Raw genomic sequence first — 12,772 nt, forward strand, 5'->3', positions numbered from 1 at the left:
TTGGGTAACGCATTCTTAAAGCACAGTGCAGAATGAATGTATCCTACGGAGATGACTTCTGTTTTAAAGGAATTGATTTAAAATTAGTGTTGACTTTGATGAATCCAGATCCCTGAAGAATGGGACTAGTCTATATTTTGACTATTTTAAATATTTTTATATGTTTCATAATGACAAATGAATTTCAAGGCCCAGAAGAATTTTCAAAGTTCTCAGGTACTGTTCAATTATTAAATGTCAAATGTGGTATCATGAAGTCATTTTTAAAATGTTAAAATGCCTTTTATTGTACATAATATTTTATTACTTTTGTGATATCTTTATAAACTGATTTTTGCTTGATAATACAATAAATAATAGTTTAAAAATATATAGTCCCTAAAATTTTATTCCTGTTTAAATACTCAGAGATTATTTTGTGGGGGTGGGGTTTGGGCCACACCTGGCAGTGCTCAGGGCTTACTCCTGGCTCTAAACTCGGATTACTTCTGGTGGGGAATGAGGGACCATATGACTGGTGCCGGGGGATTGAACTTGGGTTGGCCACATGCAAGGCAAGCACCCTACCCACTGTAGTATCACTCCAGCCCCAATATACAGATTTTAAGAGAACATTTTGGAAGATACTTATAATCTCTCCCATAGAGTAAAACATAGAAACAGTAGGTATTTTATGTAGTACTTGAATATGCTTGCATATGTAACTCTTCTTTGACAGTTTTGTAAAGTACTAATTCTGTAGGGCAAGACATTTACAAAATGCTCTAAACATTCAACATTTTTACTGACTTCCTGCCTGCCCTTCCACCTTTCTGAATGTAAGATGGGCCATTTGCTTGGTGTGCATTTGGCATAGATACCTAGTACCACAGTGGGGAGAGTGGGTGCTGGCCTAGCGTGAGGTTATGGTGTGGAGACTGAAAGTGTGTGAATGCAGTAGGGAGATGGGGAGTTTGAATGCTTTGACATGAGGGTGCTGTGATAGGAGCCTGGTTACTTATAAGAAACTGATGTATCAGTATATTAAAGTTGGCAGGGATCTGGCTCAGAGGTAGAGCATGTGCACGTGGTATTTGTGAGGCCCTGCATGTGATTTCCATAGCCAGCAACATCACCACAACAAAGAGCTGACGGGAATCAGTTCTCTCTGTCAGAGAAAGAAATTACAAGTATGAATAGGGAGAAAGAAAATAAGCCTGGAATTGAAAGCACTAGCATGAATTTATAACATTTGATATACTAGATACTTGCCTAGGTGTATATGTGCATATTCATGCATGTGACATAAGAGAGTTTGGGTGAAGCAGCAGCCATGAACATGCCTTCATACCCACTGGACATGTATTGATTACTAATATTAATTTCCACTAATTGGAGGGATGGATGTTTGATCATCAGATGACTAAAACTCAGACATGAAAGTTTTGTAACTGTAGGTCTGGAGCGATAGCACAGCAGGTAGGGCATTTGCCTTGCATGTGGCCGACCCGGGTTCAATTTCCAGCATCCCATATGATCCCCTGAGCACCGCCAGGGGTAGTTCCTTAGTGCAGAGCCAGGAGTAACCCCTATGCATTTCTGGGTGTGACCCAAAAAGAATAAAAAATGTTTGTAACTGTAGCTCATGGTGAGTCTTTAAATAAAAAGAAAAAAATATTAATTTCCACTAACTAGGACCAATTTTTATTGAAAATAGCCCTTTCCAGGACTGATGCAGATAAAATACAAGATATGCCTAAATAAAAGATATGCCTCTACTGCATTAGAAAGTAAGACTATGCTCTAAGACTGATGGGTGCCTGTGAAAGGGACACAGAGCCCAGTTAGAAGAGGCATGCACCAGCCAAATCAACACTTGGAAATCCAAATAAATGCTTGGAACAAAAAATAAAATAGTAAATCCAAGGAAAGTGGCAATAGCTCAGTGATAGAGGGCCAGTCTCTCAGGCAGGAATTCATTCTCCCACACCACCGACATGTTAAGTGCAATCCTGGCAGCTCTACCTTTGGGATTCATAGGCCACACACACACAAGCGCACTCTCTAACACAACAAAACTGCAATGCTCAGCGAGCACAACAGTGTGAGGATCTCAGCCAAGTACATGACCCCCTGGTGAGCACCACAGCCAAGTGTGTGTGTAATCCATCCCCCCAAATGCCCCTGTCATCATAAAAGCAAAGGGAAGGGAAAAGGTGTCACAAGTCCACAAGAAGGGGGAGTCCCTTCCAGTGTGGAATGTCAACCAACAAATGGCATGATGGCATTGTTAGTTTTTGATAATCACTGTAGTAATGACGCTGGTGAAAATCTGCAATGAGGGCTGGAGAGATACAGAGGTTAAGGCTTTGCATGTGGTTGACCCAGGTTCAATCCTCTGCACCACATAGGATCCCCTGACAGGAATAAGCCCTGAGTACCACCAGGTGTGGCCTCTCTCCCCCTGAGGGGAAAGAAATCTTCAATGAATGCTAAAATTGGTGAGGGAAAGCTTGGTGGTCTTTCTACAAGACACTTATTAAAGGGGAAAAAGAATAACTATACCAGAGAAGAAGTTTGGCAGACACAATCATCAATTGGCCGAAGTTTTCACTGGTAACCTACACAAATATAAACTGATACACTGCAAAAAGATACTATTCCTGGCATCACTGAGGAAATACACAACCTGGATCTAATAAGAAAAGGATAGATGAACCAAGAGCCGCGGCACGAGAAGCAGAGCCTCCCGCCTACTGACTGTGATCCTGAGGTCTCCTAACCCATTTTGGCACCAGAGCAGATTCTTGGAGCCATGCATTTTGACTGCGAACTGAACTACAACCTCGTGCAGCCCGGGGAGGGATTTTTTTCCCTCTCCACCCCATTTTTCTGAGCGAAAATGGCGGCAGCGGCAGCAACCACGCGGTGAGAGCCACCCTCTAAGACCCCTACACCAGGAGGTAGGACTTTCTTTAGTGACGTAGCCTGTAGGTGATCCTGGGAGGGGAGGTGTTCCCGGCGCGCCTTCCGCCCAGAGATGAACCAAGAGCCGCGGCACGAGAAGCAGAGCCTCCCGCCTACTGACTGTGATCCTGAGGTCTCCTAACCCATTTTGGCACCAGAGCAGATTCTTGGAGCCATCCATTTTGACTGTGAACTGAGCTAAAATATTAGAAACCCAAAACCGCGCGGCCGCTATCGCGGCCGCGCTTACTCAAAATCTTCACCTTTACCAAGGAAGAGAAATTATTAGATGATGCTTATTCAGCAGGCCTGATTGTTGGGGAAAATTTCCAATCAACAATAGTGAGTTCTGTATGGAAATATGAAATGTACTCAATATATAGAGAGAATAATGGGAATATCATCAGCTACTTAGATGGGGGGTGGGGTGGGAGGGGGGTGTATTGGGGTTTTTGGTGGTGGAACGGGTGCACTGGTGAAGGGATGGTGGTTTAATCAGTATTTGACTGTGACTTAAACCTGAAAGCTTTGTATTTTTTTTTGTTTTCACGGTGGTTCAATAAAATATTTCTTTAAATAAAAAAAAAAAAAAAAAGAAAAGGATAAAGCACTGAAAGTCAAGGAAAGAGCATTTATTTCAGATTAAGACTAAAGAGACATAACTAAATGCAAACTGAGATCTTTTAACTACAAAGGACCTTCGTTACTGACTCAACTGGTAAAACACAGGGTCTGTGGATGAGATATTGGAAGACAGTGTTAATTTCCTGGTTTTGTTATACTATTGTGAAATAGAGCACCCTTTTTTAGGAATCCATACTAATGCATTCAAGGTGATGAGACATCACTGGCTCAACAGTTGCGGGGACAAAAGGTTCTATTTACTTTCCTCCTTTCTTTATTCCTGTTATTTTTCTTTTCCGTAAAACTTTCCTGAACATATGAAATTATTTCAAAATAAATTTCAATGTCTATAAAAATACATTTCCATAATAAGAATACCATTTAAAACTTTATTCAGAAAAGCTTTCATCAAAGTATAAGTGTTATTAAAAAGGTATTTAATCAGTTATCAGAGATCACAATTTGAAAATAATTTTACATAACCAAAAATGAAGCTATATATATGACTCTCATATAGTAATGTTCTCAGTTCTGCATAAAACTACATAAAGACTTTTCTTTGTTTTGAAAAGTTCATATCCCAATTATCTGAATGTTTGAATTAAATATTTACAAGTTGTTTGAAATCTTGCATAATCTGAGAAATAGCGATACAGGTCTTGAAGTGTAAGTATGCCAAAGTCTTATATTTTGCAGATTCATTGAATTCAAAGCTGAGCCAAAAGGAAACATGCAAAAAAGTGATTTCCAGATTAGCTCAGCAGGGTGGGGCCCAGGCTTTGCACAAGTGAGGCCAGATTTCATCCTCAACACCACGTGGTCCCTCTACAAACAGAGGGGTGCGGTCCTAGCTGTTACTGTGGTTTTGATGGCCCCAAGCACCACCAAACTAAGGCCTGCAGTGCAGGGACAAGTATTGCCAGGAGAAGCCTCACAGCCTCTGACTAGCTGGGGAGAGCCTTATTTTTTTTTCTACAAAAGACTATATCCAAGATTATGTAAATATCTTTTGTAGCATAATATCCCCAAATCTGAGAAATAATCACACAAAAGTCCTTATCTTCTCATCAAAAGCTGATTTCTATTGTCCCTTTCTCATTTTCTGGTATTGAAAATAGTGAAACAATGATTTACTATTATTCACACATATAAAATGAAATGCTATGCCATTTTCCTGATTGTTAAAAAGAGTAATTTATCTTAGCATCTATGAACTGTGTTACAATACAGACAGGAAAGTTGAGTAATCTAATACTATCCAAATCACATGTGTTCTAAAGCTCAAACAGCTGAATCAAGGTGATGGAAACTATACTTAAATCTGAAATTTGTATGAGATTTCTAAAACTTTTAATGATAATGACCTAATGTCCCGTTTTGTTTCCTTTCTTTCTGTGCTGGGGATCAAACCCGGGGCCTCACTCATGCCAAGTATGACTCCACCACGAGTCACTCCCTGGCTCCTGTTTTCTTTGGGTTTAGATTATTCAATGCTTTCCTTAGTCACTGTACTAATGATTACTCATATTAACACATGGTAATCATAGTAGATCATATGAAATACAGCAGGGTACATTTTCAGTAAGTTCTTTGATTTGGTATTTAATTTTCAAAATCAATTCTCATGATTGTCCACATTTAAATGACCCCCAATACCCTTAGCTACCATCTTCACACAGCAGCTGTTCCAATAATCATCTTGAGTAGAAAGAAACTTCAGATCTCACCCTAGCTATGGAAATAACTAGCAATGTGAGATCAATAATTGAACTTCTTTGGTTTTCATATTTATAAAATGGAAGCAATAACATCCTGTTTACCAGATGGGGAGGTTAAAAGCCAGATAATAGATCAAAGCACACTGGAATAACATCAGTTTACCTTAATAATCTCAATTGTTCAAAATCTCCCCTGGGATGAGGTTATTGAAGGCACTTGTGTTTTGTTGTTTAAAACATTAATGAATATTTCTTTGCCTGGTATTCCTAAAGTTTCATTTTTCCCTCCCTAGGAATTACTGACAATCTGGATTGTCAAAATAGTAACTTGAAGTGATTAATATTTGTGACAGATTAAAAATAATTTCTCTTGGCAATACCTTGGCTTGAAGCTTAGTGGGAAAATATAAATGATGTCACAGATTTGCATTTGATATCATCTGACATAATAGCATGCTGTGCTACATAAATCTAGACATACCCTTTGTCAAAATTATTTTTAAAATTTATAAAATGATTGTAAACATGGTCTGTCTTGTAAAAATATTGCTGAAATTACAGGTTTTCATCACTTCTTGGCCTTTGGCTAAGATCAAGTAATGAAATCACAGCTTTTCAGAAAATATATCCTGTTTTGTATACCTCTTTAAATGAAAGAATAAGAAAAAATTGATTTTATAATTTGACTTATGAGAACTGGGAAAGGGAACAAGAAAAATCATGACATTCTTTAGAACGGTACAACGAAATATACACATATGTAGATCCTGAGATGTTATAACAAATTAAAAAAATATATACAGATCAACATGATCCAGATAGTTTCCAAGACACTGTGAATGATGGGCAAACAGCCATTTTATAGTCCATACTCAATGGATGTCCACAGAGTTCCAGAAAATACTTCATTTCTGTGTCTGAAAGCTAGTCATCCAGAGCAGGCGGCCAGTCGACATCTACAGACTAGAAGGAAGAAAACTAGTCAGTAAAACACATTACTTTTCTAGTAAACATTTGCTGGTGATGCTATATAATTTTAACCATTTCAACATAACAAAGAAACTGCATTGGAAGGAAGGAGCCATTGAATACCATAATCTAATCTTAAAATCCATTCTAGAACTTGTTCCTTAAATTCAGTAAGTCTTTGGTTTTTCAACTGGTTATTAGTTGTGCCTCTTAACTGATAAGAGACAAAACAGAATATAACTGAGACTTAAAAAATATTATCTATTGGAGCAACCCATATGATGCCCTAATGCCAGGAGTGATTCCTGAGAGCAGAAGAGTCAGTTTAAAAGCAGCCATCTACTATGGCCTGGAGCTTGTTAAGATGCACTTTTCCTTAAGAGGGCATCATTTCGGAGAAAGTTAGTGTTTTTTAATTCACTGTGCCTATATTGGTTTTTGAGACTTAAAGTCTAAAACCTGAAATGATTTCATAAAAATGATTTTTAAACTAGAGCCGAGAGCAAGTACAGAGGGTAAGGAACTTGCCTTGCATCCAGCCAACCCTGGTTTCATCTCTAGTACCACATGTGGTCCCTGGAGCCCCATCAGCACTCGGTCCTGAGCACAGAGCCAGGAGTAGCCCCCAACACTGCTGGGTGTGCCCCATGCCCCTCCAAAAAGATTTCTCTATGTACACCAACTAATTGTTTTATTTTTAATTTTTTTTTAATTTAGAGGTATAGCTGTATATCCAAGCCACAGACTCAACAACAATAGAAACAAAGATCCAATGACAACCACAAAACTATATGGTGTACCTGGCAAGGTGGCAGGCTGTGGGGGTGGGGAGGGTATGGGAGGGAACATAGATATAAAATTGTTTTTTAATTTTTTAACAAACTATTGAGATACTGGGATTTACAATACTGTCAATTACACTCTTCATATGCATATATTATTCCAATACCACATCTACCACCAAAGAACCTGCTTCCCTTTACCTGTGTCACAATGCTCCACCCACCCACCCATGTGTAATCTCAGCTCTATAAACAAATTCTCTAGTTCTAATGACTTTCACCATTTGTTGTTCCCTTACTATGCTTCCTAAAATTTTTTTTTAATTAATCTGTGTCACTTCATGTACCATATTTTGAAAAAGCAGCATTAGGAAAACCTAAAAAGTGTTTCTATTATATATAAGAACATAGTTACATACTGAAAGGCTTTATTTTATTGGGCCTACTCACTATATGTTATATGTCTCAAGTCTGAAAATCAAAAATTGCTTACATGCTCTAGGACAGGGAAGTAGGCACGGTTGCAGTGTTTAAAAAGCTCCATCTGGATTCCAATAGACAGGTGGGTAAGACACTGCTCTGCTTTGGGTAGAAGCAGGTGGGTAGAATCTCCATTTCTATCGTATTTTAAGAATCAGGATCAATGGATGGATTTTCCTCTAACAAAGGTCGTCGTCCTCAAAATGACCATCTCAGGGAGGCCAGCTTCGAAGATGCCCCCACAGACTGTTCCACAGGAGCTGTGTAAACTTTCATCTGAAAGCACTCAGCTGTTTTAATAATAACTTTCCTACTCCTTTTTGCAACTAATATTATTCCAAACAGCAAAATGTTAGATTTTCCTACTTTTTTTTTAATTATAGGGTAGAAAGGGTTGAAAGAGAAGATTATGGGGGTCCTTAAGGGAGGAGAGATGTTGGTGATGGCTATGGTGTTGGAATTATGTGCATGAGAAACCATAATTAACAGTATTGTAAATCACAGAATCTCAAATAAAAAATAATTATCATTAAAATATTTTTAAATAATAAAAATAAATCATGGGGTAGATGGGCCTAGAGAGGAACTCTTCGTAATCAGATCAAGCAGATAATACTACTTTATCTTTAATACTTAGTACCCTTTACTATCTTTTGATGTCTAAATGAGAAAAATATATATGGGGCATTGTCTGAAAGATTCAGTCTATCCATTATTTTCATGAAGATTTTCCTTGTTTCCATTTGGACAATAATAACAGAGAATTTAGATCACATCATAGGGATCCATAATAGAGCAGTATTTTATTAATGACCATCGGCTAATCCCATTTTATTTCTGAATAAGCTGCCTTAAATTCTTTATAAAATAAAACAGACACAAACTCTCTAGAGTCCAAAGAAAGAATGTGGGAAGGACATCTTAACTTAATTTTTTTTGCTTGGGTCCTGGATTATGAGCTCATGCCATATGTAAATACATTTAATATCTTAGCTGTATATTTGCAAGAATCATAATGAGATCAGATTTAAAATAAAAATTCTGAAGAAAATTCATTCCTACAATACAATGCTACTATGGATTTTGACCATTTTCAAACATGTGTTAATGAGAGCACTATTATTTAGCGTAAAGCCAAATGATAAACTTATGAAAAGCTGAATTAAATATGCAAATAGGTACTGCCACAGTAATATGCTTTACCTCAACATCTAGCTCAAGTATATCTGCGGTGACCTTCATCAGTGAGCCAATGTTCGGCTTCGTTCTCCCAAAGTCTCCATGCACAAATTCTTTAATGTAGCTGAGATTTGTTTAAGGAAAAGCAATGCTACTATGGATCTTAACCATTTTCAAATATGTGTTAATGAGAGCACTATTATTTAGCGTAAAGCCAAATGATAACCTTATGAAAAGCTTTGTAACTTTCCACATGGTGATTCAAAAAATAATAATAATAATAAAAAAAACTATGAGGAAAAAAAATGAAGAGAGCCCTATGGTATCAGCTTTTTGCTGAGATTTTATAGCTGAGAAGAAAATGACAGACAAAAGCAAAAACAGTTTTTTAAGAAGTTATTTCTGGGGCTGGAGTGATAGTACAGTGGGTAGATCCCTGCCTTGCATACAGCTGACCAGGTTCAAGCCTGACCATATAGTTCATGAGCACCTTCAGGAGTAATTCCTGAGGTCAGAGCCAGAAGTTACCCCTGAGCACTGCCAGATGTGGTCCTAAAACATCAAAATAAAAAGAATATGTAAATCTGTATCTGTACCCTCATGGTGATTCATTAATAAAAAATTAAAAATTTAAAAAATTAAAAAAGCTTTCAGACTTAAGTCTCAGTTATACAATGCTCGAACACCCATCCCTTCACCAGTGCACATATTCCACCACCCTAAGCAGGCCTACTCTGCTACTTTTTCCTCAGTTTCACCAACACACAGTGCTGATGCTCCCCCTTCACACCCTTCTGCTCCTGTTTCCAGTCACAGTAGCAGGTGTCTGTCAGGTACTGGGTTTCCTGACAACGGGACAACAGTGTGACAGTGCTACTCAAGACTGATTTTCTGTCCCAGAATATTAAATTATTTAAATAAAATTTAAAAATTAAAATCTGTGTACAGCTAAAAAAGTCAATGATAGAGAACTTGCTTTGCATGCATAACTAAAATCCATTCTAGAACTTGAATCATCTCTCTAGCTAACTCTCTTTTTAAAGGGACAATTCTGCATTTTCTCCATTGATCACTAGTGATTATTATTATTGTAGCACTGTCATCCCGTTGTTCATCGATTTGCTCAAGCGGGCACCAGTAACGTCTCCGTTGTGAGACTTGTTGTTACTGTTTTTGGCATATCAAATATGCCATGGGTAGCTTGCCAGGCTCTGCTGTGTGGGCAGAATACTCTCGGTAGCTTGCCGGGCTGTCCGAGAGGGATGGAGGAATCAAATCCAGGTCAGCCGTGTGCAAGGCAAACGCCCTACCCGCTGTGCTATCATTCCAGTCCGATTATTATTATTATTGTTATTTATTTTTATTTCTTCTGCCAGGGATAAAACCCAGGCCTTCAGGCCTTAGACATATAAAGCAGGTTTTATACCACTGAATCACACTCTGGCTTCAACATGTCTTCCAATGTCAAAGTTAATTACTTTGGGAACTGTTAGTTACATGGGAACATGAGAGAGCTCAGAGAGAAAAATGAGTAAAGTCCTGAATTTGATCCCTGGAGCTGCCTCTAGGACTGCCAAAAGTGCCCTTAGGGGTCTTTGAACAACTTGGGCCCCAGAGCACTGATGGGGAGGAGGCTCTAATTAGAAAAAGTACAGTAGGTAGTACACTCGCCTTGCATGCAGTCAACCTGGGTTTGATCCCAGCACCCCAAATGGTCTCTGAAGTTTCGCCAGTAATGATCCCTGAGTGCAGAGCCAAGAGGCATCCCAGAGCAGCACTGGGCGTGGCTCTCCCACACCTCCCCCGCAACAACAACAACAACAAAAACACGCGCGCGCACACACACACACACACACACACACACACACACACACACACACACAAAATACTGAGCCAGAGAGACAGCATTAAGGCAAATGATTGCATGTAGCAGATCCTGGTTTGATCCCTGATAGTACATGGTCTCCCAAATATTGTTGGTTGTGACCTTGGAGGTCCCCAAGAACCACCAGATGTGTCTCTAAAGGCCCCAAACACCACTGGGTGACTCAGCATTGAGGGGCCCTTGTATTAAACCGCTGGTGTGGTTGGCTGAGAATGCTGGGAGCAGCCCCAGGCCCTGAGAATCACTTGGGAGGCCTAAATACTAATAACTGGCCCCTAAATACTAATACTAAAGACCATGGGACTGGTAAAGCACTGATATAAGGTCCACGTTCCATCCCAACTCTGCCATAACCAAGAGTGTGTGGGTACAAATGAAGTGTGAGAATACCACAACCCAGTATTGCAACATGGACAGCAAAGGGAGGGAAAGGAAGAAAGTCAATGACTAATTCTAGCAATCACTGTAGGTCCTACGCAGGACTCTGCTCAGCCCTAACAATATCTATAAATGTGTTATTTTGTGCTCCACAAACCACTTATTATAAAATTTTTTTTATATAATATAATAGGAAAAAGAAAATATTCTAAGATGACAAATAAAAATGCATACCATAAATCCTGGTTTGAGAACCCTCTTTTCTTTCTCACAGTTCATAATGCTCCCTTCATAAAGTGTTCTGATTCAGGCGTAAGACATGTAATTATCTAATAACTGGTTTCTTTGCTAATCACTGCACAATAATTCAACAACTGTCATTCTTCCCTCACTTTAGAAAATACTACTTATGAGTAACAATGCCAAGGGAAGATGACCAAAAAGTCTCTGAATAACCAGTAAAAAAGCCCAGAGGGTCTTTTATTCATAGCCTAAGATAAGTAAAATAAAATTGAGTAATAAAAATTCATATACTTCTAAGGAGCTGTGAACATGAAAGAGAGTCTCTTCAACAAATGATGCTATGAAAACTGAATAACTACATATAAGAAATTAAAGCTGGATCCATATCTCACACATTACACAAAAGTTAATTCAAAATGGACCCAACACCTTGAGATCCAACTGAAAACCCTAAAGTTCTGAGGAAAAGATAGGCAGAATGCTCCGAGATTTGGACTTCAAAGGTATTTTCAATGATCTGATACCACTGGCAAAGGCAACAAAATTTAAAAAATAAACAAATGGAACTAGATCAAACTAAAGAGTTTCTGCATGGCAAAAGAAACATGGGCTAACCCTAAAAGATAAAACTAAAACTGAATTGGAAAAGATATTTGCGTCCAACACATCAGATAAAGGATTTGAACCTATCTTCTAATACGCAACTCTTCTAATATGATTCTGGTTAAATTACAGTAAAAGGTGAAAGGATACGTTCCAGCTTGAGTCTTAAGGTAGAGGCGAAAATGGTGCTCGTCCACGTAGTGTGTCTCCATGGAGTGGATGACGCGCACTCTCACAGCCAGGGGCCGCCGGTGAAGGACACGGAGAGGGGTTTTCTGGTCAATCTTTAAGTCCTAAAAGGGGATAAGATGCACAATCTTGGAGTCAGCACTGGTGCCCACTGACACCTGTCATGTGTCCTTGGTGGCTCACCACACGTTTTGGATTCTATCACTGTCAGTAAGGAACAACTAATCCCCTTCTGTTCAAATTCTAGGACTTGTCTGAACTTACCCTTTAATCTCTCAGACCTTGGAGTAAACAGTACTCAATGTCTCTGCTCCAAATTTTAAAACAAATTGGTTAGGATCCTAGAGCTCACACAGCATGCTAGGGACAGAAGGCACAGCCTTATGCATGCAAAGCCGGTGTTCTATCACTGCCCTTATAACTGTCAACCTAACCCTTTAACGCAACTCTAGAAGGCATGTTCCTGCCATTTCCCCCTAACCCATCAGAGTGACCCAAATACTGGGAACTTTAGGCCAAGGTGAGAAGTGTTTCGCTGTGGGTGAGAGAGACATCACTGTCATGTGTGTGAGCAGTTTGCTGATTTTAAAGAGTCAAAAGTTGTCTTCCTGCTTAATCGAAGGTACAGATAGAAAGTTAGCAGTTATATGACTGCTTAAAGTGGCATTTTAATATAAAATTCATAAACAAGTATAGAGTAATAAGCCACAACCCCCCAATATTAGTCGAGTTTAAGTTATTTGCGACAATTCAGATTTTTATGGGGGCAAAAGCTT

The 12,772-nt window shown here is 38.9% G+C and overlaps 1 protein-coding gene across 1 annotated transcript in view; it reads right to left on the reverse strand.

Annotated features, from left to right (window-relative positions):
* Window positions 1-3,563: 3,563 nt before the first annotated feature.
* PUS10 (pseudouridine synthase 10) overlaps window positions 3,564-12,772 on the reverse strand; it is a 75,567-nt gene continuing 66,358 nt past the window's right edge. The window contains exons 17-19 of the mRNA XM_055121037.1: window positions 11,958-12,100; window positions 8,723-8,822; window positions 3,564-6,251 (exon numbers count right to left, since the gene is read on the reverse strand). Of these exons, the coding sequence (XP_054977012.1) occupies window positions 6,213-6,251; window positions 8,723-8,822; window positions 11,958-12,100 (282 nt within the window). The 3' untranslated portion in view covers window positions 3,564-6,212. The remainder of the gene's footprint in view (window positions 6,252-8,722; window positions 8,823-11,957; window positions 12,101-12,772) is intronic.

The sequence above is a fragment of the Sorex araneus genome, chromosome X, assembly GCF_027595985.1.
Source record: "Sorex araneus isolate mSorAra2 chromosome X, mSorAra2.pri, whole genome shotgun sequence".
NCBI lineage: Eukaryota > Metazoa > Chordata > Mammalia > Eulipotyphla > Soricidae > Sorex > Sorex araneus.